This window comes from Jaculus jaculus, chromosome 4 (assembly GCF_020740685.1).
Source record: "Jaculus jaculus isolate mJacJac1 chromosome 4, mJacJac1.mat.Y.cur, whole genome shotgun sequence".
NCBI classification, from domain to species: domain Eukaryota; kingdom Metazoa; phylum Chordata; class Mammalia; order Rodentia; family Dipodidae; genus Jaculus; species Jaculus jaculus.
Genome location: NC_059105.1, coordinates 160,267,981 through 160,292,758, shown reverse-complemented (window position 1 = coordinate 160,292,758; position 24,778 = coordinate 160,267,981). Strand labels below are relative to the sequence as shown.

The following is a 24,778-nucleotide window of genomic DNA, read 5'->3' as shown; positions in this document are numbered from 1 at the left end:
TGAGAGCATGCGCTTGGAGCCCACTTCAGCTTTTCATGTTGCCCTGCCTTCCTGCTATTGACTTTTCTCCCACCCAGGGCCGGTGTTCTAGCTCGAAGCACTCTTTTTATTTTTATTTTTATTTGTTTTTCTTTTGGTTTTTTGAGGTAGGGTCTCACTCTAGCCCAGGCTGACCTGGAATTCATTATGGAGTCTCAGGGTGGCCTCGAACTCACGGCGATCCTCCTACCTCTGCCTGCCGAGTGCTGGGATTAAAGGTGTGTGCCACCACGCCCGGCTTTCGAAGCCCTCTTCAGCATCACACCTCTCTGTCTTATTCTGGTCCCCTGAGCATACGGCGCTGACATCACCTTTGCCACAGCACGTGGAAGACAGCAGCAGGAGAGCGAGCTGAGCTCTGGCAAAGGGAAGCTGGCCATGACAGCCCTAGGGCCCTGCTTCCAATAACACCTACCTCCTCTCAAACTGCCACCAACTGGGGAACCAAGCCTTCAGAACACACAAGTCTACGGGGGACATCCGAATCTCCAATCGTAAGTGCTTGTTCTTTGACATCCTTGTCTGTCTGTCTGTTTTCACTGACCCTGCACTCCCCTGCCCCCCACCTTAGCCATATCCCCCAGGAGCTCTGGGAATGCTGTACCCCTCTGAACTCTTGCCATTTTAGCCTTGGGAAACCAACCAGCAGGATGCTTCCCAGCTTCAATCAAACAACTGATTTGGAATAGCCCTTCTCCTGAAAGGGTTTTCCTGAAGGGACCTTTTTTTTTTTTTAAATTAAACACACTTTCCCTTCTCCACCCACCGCAGCAGTAAAACACTCCTCACAGCTCGGGTCTTCCCCTGCCCATGAACTTTTGGCTGATGACATCATCGTTGTTAAGGGCAAGGGAGTTCAGAGCCACGGTCTGTGTCGCTCCAGGCCTCACTGTCCCCAGTGATGGACAGACACGTTCTCAGTGTGTGGCCTGTGGTTACTGCAGGGTATCCTAATGGCTCTCCAGGAAGGAAGGGGCCAGTAAACTCAGAGATGAGAGCAGTTTCTCCATGTTTCTCATGGGAAAGGACACCACCACCTCAGATTCGATTTCTAAACCTTTCTAAACCTGAAAGTCCTATGAGCTGGTTCATTAAGAGTAAGTGAATTAGCAAGAGTTACTAAAATCTGCTGTCACTTTTGCTGTGTTAAGGCCCTGTTAACTCCTGTGAGAAGGAGGGGCAAGATGGGGAGATAGCCTTTAGTGAGGTAAGTTCAAGACTCTTGGACCTCCCTCAAGAGGGCCCCTTCTGCATCTAGCACATTTATTTATTGTACCTCAGTTTGAACAAGGCCTCATTCATGCTAGAGCAGGGCTCTACCACTTTAACTACATCCTTAGTCCTGGTCTTTTTATTTGCAGAAATCAAGACAGGTTGGCCTGAACTTCCTCAGCCTTCTCCCTTGCACATTAACCATGCTTCACACGCAGTGACTTCTCTCTCAGAGGTCAGGCTGCCTGCCCTCCTTTTTTGAAGGCTAGTTCTTTCTTGATGGGCTTGGTGTCATGCCCACTACTTATCAGTGATCACCTCACTTCTTAGGTGAGGCTTCACTTTATTCCCTTTTGGTTTTTTGCTTATAAACATCCTTAATGGAGCTGGAGAGATGGCTTAGCAGTTAGGGTGCTTGGTTGCAAAGCTTAAGGGCCCATGTTCGAATCTCCAGATCCCACGTAAGCCAGATGCACAAAGGTGAGGCAAGCGCAAGGTCACACATGCCCACTAGGTGGCGCAAACGCCTGGAGTTCGATTTCAGTGGCTGAGGCCCTGGTACGTCAATTTTCTCTCTCCCTCTATCCCTCCCCCTCTATCTCTAAAATAATTTTTTAAAAATGCTTAGGGTAAGCTCAGTCTTAAAATAACCAGAAATCCATCTTGCCCCTAATCAGAGAGCTTTAAAAAGAAACAAAGAAACAAAGAAAAAAACCTGTCCTTTGGTGCAATTCTTTTTTGTTACCAAATCTGCCAGAAGTGTTGGCATGGGATCCCATCCGTCCAAGTCTGAGGGTTTTCACTGATGAGCTGCTTTTCTTTTTTTTTTTTTTTAATTTATTTATTTTTTTTTGTTTTTCGAGGTAGGGTCTCACTGTAGCCCAGGCTGACCTGGAATTCACTATGGAGTCTCAGGGTGGCCTCGAACTCACGGCGATCCTCCTACCTCTGCCTCCGAGTGCTGGGATTAAAGGCGTGCGCCACCACGCCCGGCTTGAGCTGCTTTTCTTCATTTTACCAATTCTTTGGACAAACTTTACTCTTTTCAGCTCACTGGCTGCATGCATCCATCACCTAGGCTAGCTTTACCCTAGTCTTTCTAGCTGCGTGTGCGTGTGCGTGTGCGTGTGTGTCCTGTGGACCTAGGGATTCTAGAAAGACACCCCGAGAAGGCTTCCTCATCTCACCTATTCCAGCAACAGTGATTTCTCCATGTCTTCTCCCCTGAAGGGTGCTGAAAGGTCAGAAGCCTCGTGGCTCCATAATGACTCCTCTGCTGTTTTTTTTTCTCTCTCTCTCTAGCGACTACAGATTATTTCAGCCAATCCCAGAGTTCTTATAAGCTGTGGCAGTTCCTCCATGGGACATACTCACTTACCAGGGGTGCCCGGACTTAAACACTGCTGCCATGACTACCTGACTCCCCTGACCTCTGGTCCCCAGGCCTGCTGAATGAATGTAATGCATCTGCCTTCTACAGTTGTTGAGCACGAGGAGACAGATACAAAGGGCGCACACAGCACACATGCATCCCCAAGAGTCATTCCTCTCTTCCTGTATGATGGTAACCTTGGGACACAGGCCTGAAACCAGACTCACAGTGCTGCCCTTGACACTAGAGATTAGGTCAGGTTTCTATCTTTTTTTGTTGTCGGTTATTTATTTGAGAGCAGCAGACAGAGAAAGAGGCAGGTAGAGATAGAGACAGACAGACAGACAGACAGACAGACAGACAGACAGACAGATAGATAGATAGGGAGAGAGAAAGAGAGAGAATGGGCATACCAGGGCCTCCAGTCACTTCAAACAAACTCCAGCCACATGGGCTCCCTTGTGCATCTGGCTTATGTGGGTCCTGGGGAATCAAGCCTCAAACCGGGGTCCTCAGGCTTCACAGGCAAGCGCTTAACCATTAAACCATCTCTCCAGCCCTCAGGTTTCTATCTTTAAGGGCAATTCCGCAAGTTTTTCCTTCTTTCAAATGGACCACAAAGACAAGAGTGGTTGGTTCGGAGTAACTGGATTAGCCTCCATTTTCCGGAATTTCTCAAATTTTTCTACAACATCATACTTCATTTGTATCACTGGGAAAGGAAGGTTTTATTTAAATCAAGCGACAAGAGCAACCATAAATAAATAAATAAATGAAGCCATTCTTTTGCTTTCACTATATACTCTTCATCCAAAAGTTCTAGAGCATGGCATAGTTCTGTTTTCTTTTTTTATTGTTTTGTTTTGTTTTATTTTTATTTATTTGATAGTGACAGACAGAGAAAGAGGCAGATAGGGAGACAAGAGAGAGAGAATGGGCGCGCCAGGGCTTCCAGCCACTGCAAACGAACTCCAGATGCGTGCGCCCCCTTGTGCATCTGGCTAACGTGGGACCTGGGGAATTGAGCCTCGAACCGGGGTCCTTAGGCTTCACAGGCAAGCGCTTAACCGCCAAGCCATCCCTCCAGCCCTCTGTTTTCTTTTTGGTGTGTGTGTGTGTGTGGTATGCATGGGTATGTTTGTGTGTTTGTATGCTTACAGTGCACGTGTGTGTGTATATGTGTGTGTGTGTGTGTGTGCTTGCATATAGAAAAGTCAGAGGTTGAAGTTGGGGGTCTTCCTTGACCACTGTCCTCTATTTACTGAGGTCGGGTCTCTCTCACTTGAGCCCAGAGCTCCCAAATGAAGCTAGTGGCAGCTTGGCTCAGAGATCTCCTGTTTCAACCTCCCAAGAATTGGGCGACAATCGGCTGCTGGACCCACTAGGCATCTGTGCATTGGAGCTCCTCTCTCCTTATGCTTGCCCCGTTCATGTTTTAATCACCAAGCCATTTCCCCAGCCTTCTATAGTTTCTTTTCTTTTCTTTTTTTGGTAGGGTATCATTTTAGCCCAGGCTTACCTGGTACTCACTCAGGCTGGCTTTGAACTCACTTCAATGTTCCTACCTCTGCCTCCTGAGTGCTGGGATTAAAGGCGTGCACCACCACACTGGACCCTATGGTTTTGTTTTAAAGGATCAGATTTCAGTCCAAAGAAAGCTCACATTAAGAACGAGAGCTTCAGTTCCCCATCACCTTCCCCTAACACAAGGGGAAATGGAGAGTCCATACCAGCAGCCTCACATCACCCATGAATGTCTGAGAAACACACATTCCCCCAGACCCACTGAGTCTGAAACTGTGAAGGTAGGGGCAGCAGTTAATTTTGACCAAGCCCTCCACATAATTCTAACACAAACTCCAGTTTGAGAATCACTGTTCTAATACCTTTCTCTTCTGGTCTAGTCTTTCCAACTCTTCTCCAAGAAGTGATGTGACATTTTTGGGCTGGAGAGATGGCTTAGCGGTTGAGCGCTTGCCTGTGAAGCCTAAGGACCCCAGTTCGAGGCTTGGTTCCCCAGGTCCCACGTTAGCCAGATGCACAAGGGGGCGCACGCGTCTGGAGTTCGTTTGCAGAGGCTGGAAGCCCTGGCGCGCCCATTCTCTCTCTCTCCCTCTACCTGTCTTTCTCTCTGTGTCTGTCGCTCTCAAATAAATAAATAAATAAAAATTAAAAAAAAAAGAAGTGATGTGACATTTTAATAAAACATATATATATATTTGGCTGCTTCCCTGGTTCTTGACATGGCTCCTAAAATTCTTGGAATCTCCAAAGTGATGACAGTGTCTTCTGGTGCTAACAGATGGCTGGAGGCCAGGGTCCCTAGACGGCATCAGAATGAGGACAGGCCACCAGAAAGGTCAAGACACTGGAACTCTGAGCTTCACTCCCAGACCTCTTGGGAGAGGAAAGGGGCTGAAAATTGAGTTGCTCACCAACACCAGTGATTGTGCCCATGTCGTGAAGCCTGCGTTCAAAGGACTGGATTCATGGGCTGGGGAGATGGCTTGGTGATTAAAAGTGCTTGCTTGCAAAGCCTGCTGACCTAGGTTCAATCCCCCAATACCCACGGTACAGCCACATGCACAAAATAGCATGTATATCTTTTTTCTTTTTTAAGAGAGAGAGAGAGAGAATGGGCACGCCAGAGCCTCCAGCTACTGCAAACAAACTCCAGACATGTGCTCCCCCTTGTGCATCTGGCTAACGTGGGTCCTGGGGAATCGAGCCTCGAACTGGGGTCCTTAGGCTTCACAGGCAAGCGCTTAACCGCTAAGCCATCTCTCCAGCCCATAGCACATATATCTTGAGCTCATTTGCAGCAAGTAGTATGAGGCCCTGGCACGCCCATATACACACACACACAGTCTCATGCTCTCTCTCCTCCTTCCCTCACAGATAAAATAAATAAATAGTAAATAAAAAGACTGGATTCAGAGAGCTCCTGAATGGGGAGGTGCTACAGAGGGATTGGGAGTGCCACATCCCTTTCCACTTATAACTTCTCACTTAGCATTTCATCTGTGTCCCTTAAAATATCCACTTGTTGAAAAAGAAAAAAAGAGAAAAAATGTAAGCCAAGTGTTTCTCTTGACTTTTAGAACCCAAGGAGAGAGTTGCAGGACCCTTCCCCGTTCCCACCAACCTATAGCCACGTGGTCAGAAGATTAGGTGACAATCTGCTACTTGTGACATGGGACAGCCTTACAGAACTGACCCCATCCCACCGCAGGGTCTGTTGCTGCCTCCAGGCAGACAGTGTCGGAAGTCAGGGGAGAATAAGACATCATTTGGAATAAGAAATAGATACGAGGTCTCAGTGGGTTAAAGGCACTTGCCTGCAAAGCCTGGCTGACCTGGTTTGATTCCCCAGTACCCAGGTAAAGCCGAGTTTACAAAGCGGTACACGCATCTGGAGTTCATTGCTGTGGTAAGAGGCCCTGGGGCACTCATTCATTCATTCATTTTCTCTGCCTCTATCTTTCTCTTCCTCCATGCTTACAAATAAATAGTAAATAAAGCCAGGCATGGTGGCGCATGCCTTTAATCCCAGCACCTGGGAGGCAGAGGTAGGAGGATTGCTGTGAGTTCGAGACCACCCTGAGACTCCATAGTGAATTCCAGGTCAGCCTGGGCTACAGTGAGACCCTACCTCGAAAAACCAAAATAAATAAATAAATAAATAAATAAATAAATCGTAAATAAAATAGTATATATTTATAATAGATATATATACTATATGACATATATTATAGAACATTTTGTTTATATTCTGCCTTTGTCTCTGGTTGCTGACACACATCTCCCAGAATCCAACTGGTGTGTACTAGAGAACGGTGGCTGGACACACATCTGGTGTCAGCAATGTTGAGGGCTATTTTGTTTTTTTTTTTTTCCCCTTTACAAGTGGCCTTCTCTCTCACTGCTTCATTCAGACCACTCCCTCCAGCCACCTTACGTCCAAACACACACCAGTGTTAGGAACGAGGACTGTGGCCGAGGTAAGTCGGGGTTGCTGAGGAAAAAGGTCAGGAGGCAGAGCTCTATCCGAGAGGCTTCAGACAGCCTGGAAGATGGACAGGCAGAAATCCTGTTCTCAGCCACCTTCCTTGTGGCTCGGTGGCTTTCCTGGGCATCGTTTCATGGGACGAGAGCTAACGTTTTCAGGCCTGGCACAGTGGGGAGAGGGGGCATGGAGGAGAAAGTAGAAGAGCCCAGGGCTTTTAATCTGGACGCGGCAACCCCATCTTCTTTGGGGCGGGGGGGGTTACTGGGTGCTAGGACCCTCTGACCTTCTCCTATTGCTGGTCTGTGACCTCTCACCTTGCTCGGGACAGCAGCAATGGGTGGGACAGCAGGGACAGCGGATGTAGCAGCAACAGTACTGAGGACAGCATTGACACCAACACACTCCAATCAGCAGCAGCAGCAGGAGAGCTCCCATGAGGATGAAGATGACCGTCAGCCAGTCTATAGCAGGGAGGGAAGAGTCAGGCAGGGGTGAGCCAAGTCTTCCAGGGGGTGGGCTGCAGGTGAACTTTGAACAACACCCTGGTGAAAACATTTATCTCTGGTAAGGGAACCTCAGGGGTTCATAGTCCCAAGATAGTAACACAGGCCTGGTCAGTTCTGGTTGTGCTGGGGTTGTATTCCTGCATGCAAAAGGCGTGTGGGAGCCCGGTAGAAAACTCCAGGATCACTTACGTAGGACAATGAGCTTCACCTCCTTATCTGGGTCTCCTGATGTGTCCCCTGGAGCCTCAATGGTGCAGTAGTAGACTCCATGGTCCCACCACATCACTTCATTAATCACAAGGTCAGCTCCTGCGCAGGAAGGAGGGAAAAGGTTCCAGTTGGCAGAGGCCAGGGCGTTGGTCTCTCCCTCATGGCAGCTTCAAGACGCTAGAGTTATTCTTCCACATCCTAAGAGGGCCTGTGGGGGGTGAGCAAAAAGCCCCAGGCCCTCTTCTGTCTCCAAACAGCATAATGATGGCACTGAGTCCCTCTGCACTGCGCAATCTATAAGGACTCTGGACACACTGTCCCACCACAACCTCAGATGGAGATGTGGCAGGCATTCCCATCCATCTCCCAAGTGATATTGTCCCCTTCTCCCAGGATCATGGAATTGTTGCTATGTATGTAGCTGCTATGGTTTGAATGTCTGTCTCCTTAAAAACTCATGCTGAGGGCCGGAGAGATGGCTTAGTGGTTAAGGAGTTTGCCTACAAAGCCTAAGGACCCATGTTTGACTGTCTAAATTCCACATAAGCCAGACACACAAAGCTGAGGCGAGCGCAAGGTTGCACATGCCCACTAGGTGGTGCACACGTCTGGAGTTTGATTTCAGTGACTGAGGCCCTGGAGCACCAATTCTCTCTCTCTCTCTAAAATAATAAATAAAAACATGCTGAATTTTAGTTATTATTGTATCAGCAAAGGGCAGGCTGAGCCATGAAGGCTCCATCCTCCTGGGAAGGACTGGTACCTTTAAAAAGAATGAGTTTGGGTTGAATTATATTTCTAGTATTTGTGTTGTTTCAACTAATTTGAGATCCATCTAAAACAAGCTTTCTACAGTCAACTTGGCAGAAAAACCTTTATTAAAATATTTGTAGGGCTGGAGAGATGGCTTAGCGGTTAAGCGCTTGCCTGTGAAGCCTAAGGACCCCGGTTCGAGGCTCGGTTCCCCAGGTCCCACGTTAGCCAGAAGCACAAGGGGGCGCACGCGTCTGGGGTTCATTTGCAGAGGCTGGAAGCCCTGGCGCGCCCATTCTCTCTCTCTCCCTCTATCTGTCTTTCTCTCTGTGTCTGTCGCTCTCAAATAAATAAATAAAAAATGAACCAAAAAAAAATTAAAAAAAAATATTTGTAAAAACAGGGCTGGAGAGATAGCTTAGAGGTTAAGGTGCTTTCCTGCCACGCCTAAGGACTCATGTTCTGTTCTCCAGGTCCCACGTAAGCCAGACACGCAAGGTGATGCAATTGCACAAAGTTGCACATGCATACTAGGCGGTGCAAGCCTCTGGAGTTCAATTACAGTGGCTAGAGGCCCTGGCATACCAATTCTACTCACTCACCCTCCCCTCTCTCTGTCACATAAAAAAAAGGCCAGTTTGTTGGGGTTGCCTCAAAAAAATTTTTTTTTTAATGTGTAAAAACAGAGTTGAAAATTTTGACAATGCAGTGTATTCCGTTTTTAATATATTTTATTTATTTGAGAGAGAAAGAGGCAGATAGAGAGAATGGGTATACCAGGGCTTCCAGCCACTGCAAATGAATTCCAGGTGCATGCACCACCTTGTGCATCTGGCTTGCATGGGTCCTGGGGAACTGAACCTGGGTCCTTAGGCTTTGTAGGCAAGTGCCTTAACTGCTAAGCCATCTCTCCAGCCCAACGATTATTATTATTTTTTGGCGGGGGGGGGTTGAGGTAGGGTCTCACTCTAGTCCAGGCTGACCTGGAATTCACTCTGTAGTCTCAGGGTGGCCTTGAACTCATGGTGATCCTTCTACCTCTGCCTCCCAAGTGCTTCAATGATTATCTTAATTACAAAATTACAGTGCCAAAAAAAAAAAAGGAATGAATGAGTTTGGAATGCTCAGCACTAAATGGGACATTTTATTTCACTCCCTTCAAGGCTCAGGAAACATTGTGGAAAAGGGAGCACAAAGAATGTGAGAGCCCAAGGATGGGGAGGAATGCTCTGGAATGCTGTCTTCCAGACATGGCATCGCAGCTCCACTCAGGACCTCACAGCTACGATCATCACAGACCTGCACCACATGGGCCCATCAACATTCTGTCGTGGATGATGGAGGAGGACATGGGGCCCCCACCGTCCCTCCCGCAGGAGTTATTGGCAGTTAATAGCTGCTGTGAGAGAAACTTTCTCCGCTGGAGCTGCCGTTGGTAACTGCATGTGCTCTGGTAAGTAACCCTCCACCCAGGCTCGTGCGGGCAGCCCTAACTCAACTCAGGGACACACACACACACACACACACACACACACACACAGGGTGGGGGAGCATCAAAATAGAAGAGGGGCGAGTTCAGTGGAAGAAGGACGGGCCGGGACAAGAAGGTAATGAGAGGGGCTTATGATCAGAATAGACGATTTATACACGTAAAAACTGTCAATAAAAAAGCTTTAAAAATCCATTTTAAGGGCTGGAGAGATGGCTTAGTGGTTAAGCGCTTGCCTGTGAAGCCTAAGGCCCCCGGTTCGAGGCTCGGTTCCCCAGGTCCCATGTTAGCCAGATGCACAAGGGGGCGCACGCGTCTGGAGTTCGTTTGCAGAGGCTGGAAGCCCTGGCGCACCCATTCTCTCTTTCTCCCTCTATCTGTCTTTCTCTCTGTGTCTGTTGCTCTCAAATAAATAAATTTTTAAAAAAATCCATTTTAAGGGCTGGAGAGATGGCTTAGTGGTTAAGCGCTTGCCTGTGAAGCCTGAGGACCCCTGGTTCAAGGCTCGATTCCCCAGGACCCACGTTAGCCAGATGCACAAGGGGGCGCATGTGTCTGGAGTTCATTGCAGTGGCTGGAGGCCCTGGCACAGCCATTCTCTCAATCTCTCTCTCTCTCTCTCTCTCTCCCCCTCTTTCAATCTCTGTTGCTCTCAAATAAATAAATAAAAATAAACAAAAAATTTTTAAAAATCCATTTTAAAAGGATGCATTCGGTATCCTCTTGCTCTCTCTCCAGCAATCAGTCCCTGTCTGGACTTATCAGCCTCTAGAACCACAGCCATTATAGTTCTGCTTATTATAAATTACCCATTCTCACCCATTTTGTTATAGTAGCAGAAAATGGTCTAAGATAGGCGCTATCCAGTATAAAGACCATATTTCCTATCCTCTCTTTAGATATTTATTTATGTATTTATGAGACAGAGAGAATGGTATGTGTCAGGGCCTCCAGCCACTGCAAATGAACTCCAGACACATGTGCCACCTTGTGCATTTGACTTCCATGTGTCCTAGGGAATTGAAATTGGGTCATTTGGTTTTGCAGGCAAGTGCCTTAACTGCTAAGCCATGTCTCCAGCCCCCTGTCCTCTTTTTAAATGAAGGTGGACAGACAAGTGACTCAGCTCTGATGGACAGAATATCAGAAGAGTGTCACAGCTTGTGAACATTCTTTTTTTCTGCTTCATCTCTTTGCTCCACTCCCGGGGCATTGCTCTGGATGTGGTTTGAGTTTAGACCCCCGAATTTCAATGTAAGGAAGCCTGGTCCTCGGCGTGGACTTCTTAGGAAGGAGCTGTTGGACCCTTTAAGAGGCAGGGCTTAGAACAGTAGCCAGGTCATTTGGGAATGCTAACCTGAGAAGAACTTAAAGTCATTCTTACAGCATCCCAGTTAGTTCTCATCAGAGTGGGTTGTTATATGTATGTGTGTGTGTGTGTGTGTGTGTGTGTGTGTGTGTGTGTGTGTGTATGTATGTATGTATGTATGTATGTATGTATGTATATGAATGAGCTGGGCATGGTGGTGCATGCCTTTAATCCCAGCACTCGGGAGGCACAGGTAGGAGGATCAAAGTGAGTTCGAGGACACCCTGAGACCGAGTTCCAGGTCAGCCTGTGCTAGAGTGAGACCCTACCTTGAAAAAGATACATATAAATAAAAGGATGGCTTTCTCTTTTCTCTGCTCCCTCCTGGCCTCCTGTCTCTACCTATGATCCATGCCTCTTACATACACACTCCGGCCATGACATTACTACAGATGAAATGCCAGGATGTCAAGAATACAAATTAAGGCCAGGCGTGGTGGCGCACGCCTTTAATCCAAGCACTCGGGAGGCAGAGGTAGGAGGATCGCCATGAGTTCGAGGCCACCCTGAGACGACAGAGTGAATTCCAGGTCAGCCTGGGCTAGAGTGAGACACTACCTTGAAAAATAAAATAAATAAATAAATACAATTTACCCAAGAAAATCATTTCAATTTTTGTTGGCAGTGAATATTCTGCTATTCTAGAATATTAAGATAGATGAAGAATTAACATGCATATTTAAGTTTAGCAGATTTGACCAATATTCACCATGAACCTAAGGGGTCAAGCACTAAGTGAGGTTCTAAGGGAGACGCCAGAGGGACTAGACCTTTCCTGTCCTGGCAGGTCTAAAGCCAGGGAGAGGCAACAAAGTGGCCTCCACTTCCCAGGGGGCCTCACTCTCACAAAGCACCCGTGGACTAAAGACCTCAGCGGACAGACTTGCTCTTGTTCAGCCAGTGGGCATATCTGTAAGTCTTCATGATCTATCTGTCAAGAAGTATTTATTGAGGAAACGAAACAGACACGCGAGGTCACGCAACACCGGCGGCAAACTCTGACTTGCTTCCTTCTGTTACATCACCCTTGCTGTCGTTCTCCTGACTGTGGTTTTTTCCGAACCACCACCACCACCATGCCCATGAACAAGCTCATCTTTCAACTTGGAAAAATAATGAAGGTGCCTGACGAAGTGCGTCCCAGCTTTCGTTGGAGCCACCGTGAGGCATTACAGGATGTCAGCCTGAGGGTGTTTAGATATGCAAGTGGTTTGGATGAACCCATGACTAGATTTGGCTGGGTCATCTCAAATGGCATAAATGCAGACAGGAATGTGTGAGAAAACAAGGGTTCCAGAAAGTCACAATGAGCCTGGAAGTAAAAAAAAAATAAAAAATAAAAAATAAAAATAAAAAAAATAAACCCCAAGGGGAAATAATGCTTTTCTGTAGGAGTGAGAACAAGACAGAGTTTGACCCAAAGGTGGTTGGAAATAAGAGGTAGTGAAAGGTGCTTTTCAAAATCAGCTAAACGCAGAGGAGCAGAACCTATCACCCATGGGGACTTTCATCCTTCAGAAACTATAAAGAAACCTCGGACTGGATGACAGAGGCTCACTGCGTTTGCTAAGCGATTTTTCACACACTGGCTCACAATTCTCTGGGAGATGGGTACCACGTTAAGTCCCATCTTATAGAAATGGAGGCTGGAAGAACTTGAAGGGGCTTGTGTGTCCCAGTGCCCATTCCCTGTGGGCATAGAATGGTCACCACACCCAAATCTGGATATAGGTCCAGAGCTGTGATCACCAAGCTCCCAGACATTACATTTGCTATTCCATTAACTTCCAGAGGGGACAAATAGACATTGTACCCATTTCTCAGAGGAGGAAACATGAGGCAGGGAGGTTGGCTGACCTGATGCTTGTGGTACTTGTGAGTAGAAGCGCTCTGAGCCTCGCTGTGGGCTCTGTATTCCAAAGCCAGTGCTGATCCTCTGTCAATGGAGGACAGTGGTCTCAAAGTGCCCACTGAGCTCCAAGCTGCTGTTTCCTTTGGTATGGGCACCAGGAGTGGCCAGAAGGGAACTCAGGAACCTGTCATTTTGGGTAGGCCCTGAGAGGTATTTGTACCAAGCCGAGAAGGACCAGATCCACATCTCAGCACTGGATCTCAGGAAGGCCACAGAACCCACTCACACCCTGACCTTTAGGCAAGGCTGAGGAACATCCTCGGGTCCACAAGAGCAAGTTCCAGGGAAGTGTCTTCAGACAACGCAGCCCATTCTAGGAATCTGGCACTTTCCTCAAACACAGTGACCCAGTACATCGTCAGGCAGCAGAAGCAAATGGGAAATCCCACGCTGACTCAGCCTGCTGGGCCTGTCTGGCCTCCCCCACCCTGGTTCCCCCCCCTCCTCCTGCCACCTCTCCCCTACACCAGCCGCCCCCACACTCACGGTTCTGGATGGTGATCTTTCGCTGCCGGTAATCCACCCCCAGCACTGGCTCGTTCTGCCCCCGCCGCTGGGCCACGATGCGAACTTCCCTCTGGTTGTCATTGCAGTCATTGGAGGGGTCCTGGCCCAGGGATAGAGCTGCCTGGTACGCTGGGAGACAGGTCAAGGTCACAGTCAGTGATGGTGATGCTCAAAAGGATTCTGAAGGATGGGAATTGGGCGGGGGGGTGAACTTCCGATTCCCAATAAGCTCCCAGATGACGCAAACTGAAGGCAGGTGATCCCAGGAACCTCGTTTTCGGCAATAAGACTTCAGAGCCCCTGAAAGGCCGTCACCTCTCTTCTTAAATTCCCTTGTTTCATTCACAAAGCTCACCCACCAGCTTTCCTCTGATGGGGTTCACCCACCTGCCCTTACAATACAGAGCTTCTGAGTCACTAAACCTCCTGGCGTCCACTGCCTACTCCACTAATCTCCTTCCTTCCCCCTTTAACCTGGGCTTTGAAAAATAACCCATAGGGAGCTGGAGAGATGGCTTAGCGGTTAATGCACATGCCTGCGAAGCCTAAGAGCCCAGGTTTGACTCTCCAGGCCCTACGTAAGCCAGATGCACATGGTGGCTCATGCATCTGGAGTTCGTTTGCAGTGGCTGGAGGCCCTGGAGTGCCCATTCTCACTCTCTCTCCTCTTCTCTCTGTCTCAAATAAATAAACAGAATAGATAAATAAAATGTTTAAAAAAAATAACCCATAGGGGCTTGGAGAGATGGCTTAGTGGTTAAGATTGTTTGCCTACAAAGCCATAGTACCCAGGTTTAATTCCCAAAGACCCACACAGGCCAGATGCACAAGGTGGTACATGTGTCTGAAGTTCGTTTGTAGTGGCTGGAGGCCCTGGCATGCCCATTCTCTCTCTCAAATAAATAAATAAAAATAATTAAAAAGGGGCTGGAGAGATGGTTTAGTGGTTAGGGCGCTTGTCTGTGAAGCCAAAGGACCCAGGTTCAATTCCTCAGAACTCAGGTAAGCCAGACGCACAAGGAGGCACATGTGTCTGGAGTTCGTTTGCAGTGGCTGAAGGCCCTGGCATGCCCAATCTGTCTCTCTCTCTCTTGCAAATAAACTTCTAAAATAATTAAAAAAAAATAACCCATAGGAAGAGCCGGGCGTGGTGGCACACGACTTTAATCCCAGCACTTGGGAGGCAGAGGTAGGACGATGGGCCGTGAGTTCGAGGCCACCCCGGGACTACATAGTGAATTCCAGGTCAGCCTGGGCTAGAGTGAGACCCTAGCTTGAAAAATAAAAAAAATAATAATAATAAATAATAAATAAATAAATAACCCATAAGAAATAATGTCTCAATGTAGGAGATTTACTCTGGGAACAACGTCAGGCTCAGTGATGGGTTTCTGAGCTTCTGCCAATCCTACTGGGGGACGCTGGCCCCAGGGCAATGAGAAGAACAGCTGTGCGAGTGTGCGTGAATGCTCACTTCCTTCCTCCCCGGGGAGTAGAGAGCGCGTCTCCACTTTCCACATTTCTAAATGGCTACAGACTGACCGCGGGGATCGGGGTGCCTCTGTTTCTGGGGGGAGGGCAGGAATGGCAGCTGACACGAGCGAGCAGGGCAGTTGTCGCTTTGTCACTGAGAGGTGGGAAGTGGCTTAAGAGAAGAGAAGCAGTACAGAACTGAGATGCCCTGGGCTAAAGGACCACGTGCAGGCAAACAGCTCTTCCGCGACATTTCCGCTCAGTCAGCCCCGGAACGACTTTCCTCCAGGAAGGCTGGCGGGGCCTGGGAATGTGGGAGTGGGTGAGAGTCTTCCCTGAAAAATGATCACCCAGGTCGCCCACCCTCAGGAGGGTTTGGACCATTAGCCCAGGGCTGACTTGACCCAGGAATGGACAAGGATACAGACTTGCTCTGCCTTTTGCTTTATGCCTGAGCTGCCTTAAATAGTTCTAGAACAATGTGGGGGTTTACACACACACACACACACACACACACACACACACACAAAACATTAACTAGCATGTGACCTTGAATAAATTTATTTTGGTTTTTCGAGGTAGGGTTTCAGTATAGCCCAGGCTGACCTGGAATTCACTATGTAGTCTCAGGGTGGCCTTGAACTCATGGCGATCCTCCTACCTCTGCCTCCCGAGTGCTGGGATGAAAGGCATGTGCCACCACATCTAGCGAATAATTTTTTTTTTAAACATGGGCTGTTTGTTTATAAAATGAACGGACTGTGCTGTTGCGACTTCTCATTCTGAGGGTCTGGGATCTGCACCGATTCCTAGACCCTAATGACAGTACCCACAGAGGTGCCCTATGCAGAACAAGAATTGGGGGGTACTCACAGGCAGAGAAGTAGTCAAAGATGGGGTCCTTGCAGAAGGACTTGAAGCGCCACGTCACCACCACGTCCTGGAGCTGAGCAGAGGTGGTGTAATCACATTTGAGGGTGACAGAGGCAAACAGGGTCACATAGCGCTCCGTGTCCTGGACGGTGACCAGCAAGGACAGGCACCCTGAGGGCAAGAGCAGCAGACAATGCTGAAGGTGACCCACTTTGGTTCCTGGGGTAATAAAAGCCATGCAAATGAGCTACGGCACACTGCCTGCCTCTGCCTGGAAGCTCAGGCCAGCTGGAGCTCTTGCTGGGTAGACAGGGTCCTTGGCACACCGGGGGAGGGACAGGAAAGACAGGAGTGAGTATAACTTCCCAGAACACAGCCCGTTAACACGCCCGAGAAACATACACCCAATACGCTGAACAACAATAAAAGAAAACTCGATGGCTATTATCTACAGTGGAGTGATCTTGCTTTGCCCTGTCCCTTCTTCATTAAAGTGCATTTCCCCGGGCTGGAGAGATGGCTTAGCGCTTAAGCGCTTGCCTGTGAAGCCTAAGGACCCCGGTTCGGGGCTCGATTCCCCAGGACCCACGTTAGCCAGATGCACAAGGGGGCGCCCGCGTCTGGAGTTCGTTTGCAGAGGCTGGAAGCCCTGGCACGCCCAGTCTCTCTCTCTCCCTCTGTCTGTCTTTCTCTCTGTGTCTGTCGCTCTCAAATAAATAAATAAATAAATAAATAAAATAAATAAATAAAGTGGATTTCCCCAATTCCCTGAAGTTCAAAGTCCATCGCCGGGTCTCTGAGGCCCGCTGAGTGACCATGCCTTTCCCTGCTTCCTTATCGCTCTTTTACCCCACCTCACGCAGGTTCCAGCCACTCTGGACCATGTTCCCCACACTGGGTTTAAGACGCCTCTCTAGTTCTTTTTTTTTTTTATATAATTAATTATTTATTTATTTGAGAGCGACAGACACAGAGAGAAAGACAGATAGAGTGAGAGAGAGAGAGAATGGGCGCGCCAGGGCTTCCAGCCTCTGCAAACGAACTCCAGACGCGTGCGCCCCCTTGTGCATCTGGCTAACGTGGGACCTGGGGAACGGAGCCTCGAACCGGGGTCCTTAGGCTTCACAGGCAAGTGCTTAACCACTAAGCCATCTCTCCAGCCCGCCTCTCTAGTTCTTGACTCAGAGGTACTCAGCCTCCGGCTGGAACTCTATTCTAGATCAGGCACTGTCACTCCACAGTCTTCTCTGGGATCTTCAGATGACCCCTCATCTCAGGCGTCCTCGCTGGCAGCAAGGCTGAGAGGAGGACCTCCCTGTGGTACCACAACGTCCTTGCCTTCATTTTTTAAAAAAATTTTTATTTTTAAAACTTTATTTATTTTATTTATTTGATAGAGAGAAAGAAGGGAGAGAGAGAGAGGAGAGAGAATGGGCATGCCAGGACCTTCAATCACTGTAAACAAACTCCAGACACGTGCATCACCTTGTACATCTGGATGATGTGGGTCCCGGGGATTTGAACCTAGGTCCTTTGGCTGTGCAAGCAAACACCTTAATCACTAAGCCATCTCTCCAGTCTTTGTAATTTATTTTTGTGTGTTTGTTGTATTTTGTTTTGTCTCACTCTAGCCCAGGCTGACCTGGAATTCACTATGTAGTCTCAGAGTAGCCTCGAACTCATGGTGATCCTCCTACCTCAGCCTCCCGAGTGCTGTGATTAAAGGTGTGTGCCACCATGCCCAGCTCCTTGTAATTTTTTTTTTTTTTTAATGTGAAAGCGAGAGCATGAGAGAGAGAGAAAGCACGTGAGAGAGAGAGTGAGAGAGAGGGAATTAGTACTCCAGGGCCTTCAGCCACTGCAATCAAACTCCAGATATGTGCGCCACCTTTGCGTGAATGTGCGATCTTGCATGCTTGCTCCACCTTGTGTGTCAGGCTTATGCAGAACCTAGAGAGTTGGACCTGTGTCCTTAGGCCTCACAGGACGCCTGAGATGAGGGGTCATCTGAAGATCCCAGAGAAGACTGTGGAGTGACAGTGCCTGATCTAGAATAGAGTTCCAGCCGGAGGCTGAGTACCTCTGAGTCAAGAACTAGAGAGGCGGGCTGGAGAGATGGCTTAGCGGTTAAGCACTTGCCTGTGAAGCCTAAGGACCCCGGTTCGAGGCTCGGTTCCCCAGGTCCCATGTTAGCCAGATGCACAAGGGGGCGCACGCGTCTGGAGTTCGTTTGCAGAGGCTGGAAGCCCTGCTAAGCCATTTCTCCAGCCCCAGTTCACTTATTTTTAGTGAAGCCTTCTGGGGGCTGGGATGGACCGAGTCCCTTCACTAACTCCTAACTTTATTTTTGTTTTTAATTGGTTTTGGTGGAGCTGGGAATTGAATCTAGACCTTGCACATGCTAGACATGTGTTCCAGTGAATCCCCAGCCACATTACCATTTCTTACTGATGGGCTGTCCACTGAAGGCACTGTGTAGACTGAGTTTGCCTCTCACTGTTCAAACACAAACACCATTTTTCTATGCTCACTGGATGCATGGCCAAAAGCATTAGTACCCAGTGGACATTTGGCTACACAGGCAGCTAACACAAGCACAGAGAAATTAAACAAACAAACAAAAAAGCACATTAAAAAAATGAAGAAATTAAGGGTTTTTCTTTCTTTTGTGAAACTTGCTCTTAGGAGGGGATATGATGAAGAATGGAGTTTCCAAGGGGAAAGTGGGGCGAAGGAGGGCATTACCATGGGACTTTTTTTTTTTCCAGGTAGGGTCTCGCTCCAGCCCAGGCTGACCTGGAATTCCCTTTGGAGTCTCAGGGTGGCCTCGAACTCACGGCAATCGTCCTACCTCTGCCTCCCGAGTGCTGGGATTAAAGGCGTGCGACACCATGTCTGGCCCATGGGATAATTTTTATAATCATGGAAGTTGTTAATAAAAAATTTTGTTTTGAAAAGAAAAAAAAAAAAACCTTGCTCTTAGAACTCTATACAGTGCTTAGGCATACTTAAAGCTCCAGGTGTCCTTGTGAGGAGAACAGTAACACTGATGGTACCATGTGTGGCATGAGTGTAAGCTTAACTGGCATGTTGGCATGCTTCCACAGTAGCAGTAGGGAGGAAGTCTTACAACAGACAGGCAAGCAATGTGTCACTAGGAGGATCTGTGACAGGCCAGACCATCGGGCCTTATGCCAGGAGGTTCTGATTCAGCAGGACTCAGGCGAGGTCTGAGAACTGAAATTTCTAGCAGAATAAGGAAGAAAGAGAAAAGGGAAAGGCAGGAATAAAGTTCCAGGACAAGTTAAATGTTATTGCTCTGGGGAACCATACTTTGAAAACCACTAGTGTGAACTAGAGTCTAAAAAAAATAAAATCAACAGACTTTGGACTGAGATACCTACAACAGGTTTCAGCTTTCATTCATGTAATACATAGTTTTCAAAGTTCTGTTTTCCGCTGGGCATGGTGGCGCACACTTTTAATCCCAGCACTTGGGAGGCAGAGGTAGGAGGATCGCCGTGAGTTCGGGGCCACCCTGAGACTCCATAGTGAATTCCAGGTCAGCCTGAGCTAGAGTGAGATCCTCCCTTGGAAAAAAAAAAAAAAAAAAAAAGAAAGTTCTGTTTTTCCCTTCGCAGTTGTTGAGGATCAAACCCAGCATACCCTGCTCACCTGAGGCAAGCAATCTATCACTGAATTACATTGCTAGCACAACCAGGCTCCAATATCCCCTTTTCATTTGCTTGAACACTAGACAAGCTATTTGCTGTCTCTTCGTGGGAATACTGGTAATACTACAGACTGGGCATCCTTAATCTGAACAACCCAAAATCTGAAATGCTCTAAAACCTGCAACTTTTTTTTAGTGCCAATACGACACTCAAAACATTTCTGATTTTAGGCTGCCTCAAGTTTCACATTTCACAGGCTAGAGGTGTTTAACTGGTAGAGCCTCTGCAAGTATGCCAAAATTTGAGAAACTCGATTTGAAACTCTTCGGGTCCCAAGCACTTTGGGTAAGTGAGCCTCAGCCTGTACTGACTTCATCAGGTCTCTGCAGGGATGCAGCGAGAGAAGTCACTCTTCTGCTTCCTTCCTTTTCTGTCACTATGAAAGCCAGAAAAAGGGATGCAAGCTGAGTTTTGCCCCAGAAGAGTTCCTAAGTGGAGCCACTTACCTTTTGACTGGTTCAGCTTCTCACTGAGCAAACTAGGTGGGTGGGCGTATCTTAACAGCTAGAGCCACATGACGGTGGGTCCTACCTCACCTTCTGCCTTAGGCCTCAAAAGCTTATGATGTAAGCTTTCTTTTCTTTTTTTTTTTTTTTTTTGGTAGTTTTCTTTTTATGGTTTATTTTTTATTTATTTGAAAGTGATGGACAGAGAGACAAAGTGGCAGAGAGAGAGAGAGAGAGAGAGAGAGAGAATGGACGTAACTCCAGATGCATGCACCCCCTTGTGCATCTGGCTAACGTGGGTACTGGGGAATCAAGCCTTGAACCAGGGTCCGTAGGCTTCACAAGCAAGTGCTGCTAAGCCATCTCTCCAGCCCGACCTAAGCTTTCTTTTTTTCTTTCTTAAATTGTATTTGTATGATTTTTTAACTTTTATTTATTTATTTATTTATTTAAGAGCGACAGAGAGAGAAAGAGAGAGGCAGAGAGAGAGAGAGAGAGAGATTGAGAATTGGCATGCCAGGGCCTCCAGCCACTGCAAACGAACTCCAGACACATGCGCCCCCTTGTGCATCCGGCTAACATGGGTCCTGGGGAATCGAGCCTTGAACCGGGGTCCTTAGGCTTCACAGGCGAGCGCTTAAGCACTAAGCCATCTCTCCAGCTCGACCTAAGGCTCACTGGGAGGAAGAAAAGGAATGAACAAACTCTTGCTTCAGGAAAGGGATGTTATTTAGAGAGCCTGGATGGAACCGATGTAGCTGGAAGGAGGCAATCTAGGAGGGAGGCAGAGGTAGTTAAGACAGGGCTGGTAATGATTGAGTGGAGGGCTGTGATACGGGCCGAAAGGTAAAGCTGCAATCTATCGTCTACTTCTAGTTCAAGGCTAATGAGTGGAGGTTTTTCTGAAGAGCACCAAGTGAAAGTGGTGTGCTTAGGAAAATGGAGGACTTCCTTATTCAACTGTGAATGGAAAAAGAACATTATTGCCAGGGTACACATTAGAGGGTTTGGTGGGAAAGAGCGGCTGTCTTCACCAGCTGCAGAAGTCTCAGAACTCAGGCCGAGAAGAAGGAAAGGGCCACGTGGCCCACACTTTAAGCCTTACATCAAGGACTTCACAATATGATCATTTTTTTAAAAATTATTTATTTATTTATTTGAGAGCGACAGACACAGAGAGAAAGACAGATAGAGGGAGAGAGAGAGAATGGGCACGCCAGGGCTTCCAGCCTCTGCAAACGAACTCCAGACGCGTGCGCCCCCTTGTGCATCTGGCTAACATGGGTCTAGGGAACCGAGCCTGGAACCCAGGGTCCTTAGGCTTCACAGGCAAGCACTTAACCGTTAAGCCATCTCTCCAGCCCACAATATGATCATTTTATCCTTGCTCCTTCTCCCTCACTGGTGTGGTCTGAATGGGAAACGTCCCCCATAGACTCATGTGTTTAAATACCTGGTCTCCAGCTGGTGGTGCCGTTCAGAAAGTCTGTGGAACCTTTAGGAGGTAGAACCCTCCTGGAGGAAGTGGGTCATTAGAGGGACAAACCTAAGGTTTTATTGTACCACTTCCTGTCCCCTCTCTGCTTCCTGACAGTAGATGCAATGTGACCAACTGCTTTATGCCTGTGCTGCTATGGATCTATCTCCTTCTTCCTCCTCTTCTTCTTCTTCTTCTTTGTTTTTTTTCTGGTTTAGTTTTTTTTATGAGGTGTAGGGTTTTGCTGACCTGTAATTCACTATGTAGTCTCAGGGTGGCCTCAAGCTGATGGCAATCCTCCTACCTCTGCCTCTCGAGTGCTGGGACTCCTGGCATGCACCACCACACTCAGCTTCTATCCCTTCTTAAACTGTGAGCCAAAATAAGTCCTTCCTCCTTTAAGTTGCACCCTGCCAGGTATTTGGTCAGAGCAATGAAAAGAGCGACTACTATATCCACCCTTCACTGTCTTCTTCTGTTTGCTTTTCCCCGTCCCCGATAACTGAACTGAAATAGTCCTTGGAACTTTCACCCACAGCAGCCTGAAAACAACAGCAGAAGTAGCTACAGAACAGATTTCTGATCATGGACGGACCGTGGTTGTCAGTACTGGCTTACTTTGTTCAATGACACATAATATTTTACCACTGCTGTGACAAAATACCTGACAAAAATAACTTAGGGCTGGAGAGATGGCTTAGTGGTTAAGGTGCTTGCCTGTGAAGCCTAAGGACCCATGTTGGACTCTCCAGGTTCCACAAAAGCCAGACACACAAAGGTGAGGCAAGCTCAGGGTCGCACATGCCCACTAGGTGGCGCAAGCATCTGGAGTTTGATTTCAGTGGCTGAGGCCCTGGCACGCCAATTCTCTCTCTCTCTAAAATAAAAAATAAATAAAAAGAAATAACTTAAAAAGACAGGTCTCTTTTGGTTCACAGGTTGAGGGTAGAATCTATCATGGTGGGGGCAGGTTACATGGCACAGGGAACTTGCAGAAAGAATTCCTCACATCTCTGACCAGGAAACAGAGAAGGGTGAATACTGGTTCTCCATTTTATTTAGCCCAGTACCCCAGACCACGAGATGGCACCACCCATCTCTCTCTTAAGTTAATCCTCTCCAAAACACACCTGCAACTGCATCTCCTAAATGGTTTCAAATTCAGTCAAGTTGACATTGAACAAAATCTTCGCTTCACATGAACACTTCCAAATTTTCTTTTGCACACTACATGTGACCCTGGAGGAGACAAGCAATGTCACCTTCTGTGTACTTAGAAAAGTTAAGAGGGCTGGAGAGATGGCTTAGCGGTTAAGCACTTGCCTGTGAAGCCTAAGGACCCCGGTTCAAGGCTCAGTTCCCCAGGTCCCACATTAGCCAGATGCACAATGGGGCGCACGCGTCTGGAGTTCATTTGCAGAGGCTGGAAGCCCTGGTGCGCCCACTCTCTCTCTCTCCCTCTTTCTGTCTTTCTCTCTGTGTCTGTCGCTCTCAAATAAATACGTGAATAAATAATACTTTAAAAAAAAGTTAAGAGATTGGTTGATGGCTATTCTTTTTCTGAAGTTGGGGGGGGGCGGCAATGTCAGGTCTCTGTTCTTGTCACCCTGCCTGGCTCTCCCTTAAATAAAGGATGATGACTGGGATTCATAAGTTTTCAAATAACTGCAGCTTGGAGCTGGGCTGTAAAAACAATCGTTGAAACCATTGTTCTCTGTTTGAAGAGTAATTTGATAGGAATAGCTTTCTTCAGACTCGAGTCAATTTTTCTCATGCAGCGCTGAGCATCTGGGAGTTGGTGACCTGAGGGGTCTGGAAAGGGAATCTGGCTGGAGCCAGAAGGTGCTTTGGGGAGCTTTGAAGATCGCTGACTCTGATCCCTGTGAGGCAAGGGAACGGGGACGAGAGTGATTACTGTGATGACCAAATGCAAACTCAGCTCCTCTACATGAATGCCTTTATTATAGGCAACCCAGAGCTGGGGTGACCAACTCACCTTATCAACGTCAGAGCTGGCTTTTGCTGCTGGGGATTCATCCTATCTACTATCTCAGACTTTCTGTGAATCCCTTCTTTGTGTGCATGTGTGCATGCACGTTCCTGAGTGTGGGAATGCACGTGTGTGTGGCTGCGCACACATGCGTGCAAACATGTAGCGCATAGTCATGTGCTGGCCAGAGGTCAACAGCAGGTGTTTTCCTCAATCGCTTTCCATCTTCTACCTGATCATTTGAAACAGGGTCTTTTGCTGAACTAATTTGGTTAGACTAGCTCGGCAGTGAACCCTACAAGTTGCTTGTCTCTGCCTCCCCAGTGCTGGGATTATAGGTGTGTACCACCATGCTTAGCATTTTATTTTATTTTTATTTTTTGCTTTTTTTGAGGTAGGGTCTCACTCTAGCTCAGGCTGCCCTGGAAATCACACTGTAGTCTCAGGGTGGCCTTGAACTCACAGCGATCCTCCTACCTCCGCCTCCCGAGTCCTGGGATTAAAGGCATGCGCCACCACGCCCAGCAGGTTTAGCATTTTACATGGGCTCAGGAGAATCAAACTCAGGTCCTCATGGTTGTGTGGCAAGTACCCTACTCACAGAGCCATTGCGTGGCTTGAAAGTACTCCAGCTCACCACGGGTTATAAGCATGCTAAACTCATTCAGATTCCCTCCTGAGGTCTACCAAGCCCATAGTACCCTGTGCAGGTCATGTTCCCCATTTAGCAAAGAGCCTGGAACATATGGTAGGCATTCAATAAACTTAGTCATCTGCTGTATCATTTATAGTTACTGCATCTACACTAAGAGATTGAGATCGGTTACCACCAGCACATAACAAGGATGCCTTCTGAATGAACTTCTGAATGAATTATGCAACTATTGTGAGTCTTCCCTTAGCAAAAGCAGTTACTGGATTCAAACTCTGCACCTCAGCAAGCCCATTCACAGTTTGCTTCTTCTGTGAAAGAAAGAGGAAGCGAGGGAGAGCTTGTCTTTTAAGGGTGGAAAGGAAACTTCACCGCGAGATACTAGAACTCATGGGAAGGAGGGAAGGAGAAGGGGATTCTCAGTTTCCCATCATCAGGTACTTTCCAGGACTACAGTCTGTGCCAAGTGGGGACTACCATCCTACCTTAAAATAGAAAGAAAACGAGCGAGCAAGAACACAGTATTTAACCAACTAAATGCCACACGCACACACCAAACCCAGTATACTTGTTTATTCAATTTGTGTCCCTTGGGTAGTACCAGATGGGCCAAGATGTTATAGTTTCTAGAAGTACCGTCCACACAGCATAGAGATAAAGGTGCCATTTAAAAAAAAAAAATCTTGGATGGTGTTTCCCCATTCATTCCATATAAGGGGAATCTTCTTAGAAGGAGGTGTGCTATAGTTTGCACC

At 47.6% G+C, this 24,778-nt stretch overlaps 2 protein-coding genes across 4 annotated transcripts in view; one reads left to right on the top strand and one right to left on the bottom strand.

Moving 5' to 3' along the window:
• Positions 1-24,778, top strand: part of LOC123460275 — a 56,303-nt gene that overhangs the window by 1,611 nt on the left and 29,914 nt on the right. The window lies entirely within an intron of this gene.
• Ildr1 (immunoglobulin like domain containing receptor 1) overlaps positions 1-24,778 on the bottom strand; it is a 47,202-nt gene that overhangs the window by 9,446 nt on the left and 12,978 nt on the right. For all 3 annotated transcript variants that reach the window (XM_045147777.1, XM_045147778.1, XM_045147779.1), the window contains exons 2-5: positions 15,725-15,895; positions 13,358-13,507; positions 7,328-7,447; positions 6,947-7,093 (exon numbers count right to left, since the gene is read on the bottom strand). In XM_045147777.1, coding sequence (XP_045003712.1) covers positions 6,947-7,093; positions 7,328-7,447; positions 13,358-13,507; positions 15,725-15,895 — 588 coding nt within the window. The remainder of the gene's footprint in view (positions 1-6,946; positions 7,094-7,327; positions 7,448-13,357; positions 13,508-15,724; positions 15,896-24,778) is intronic.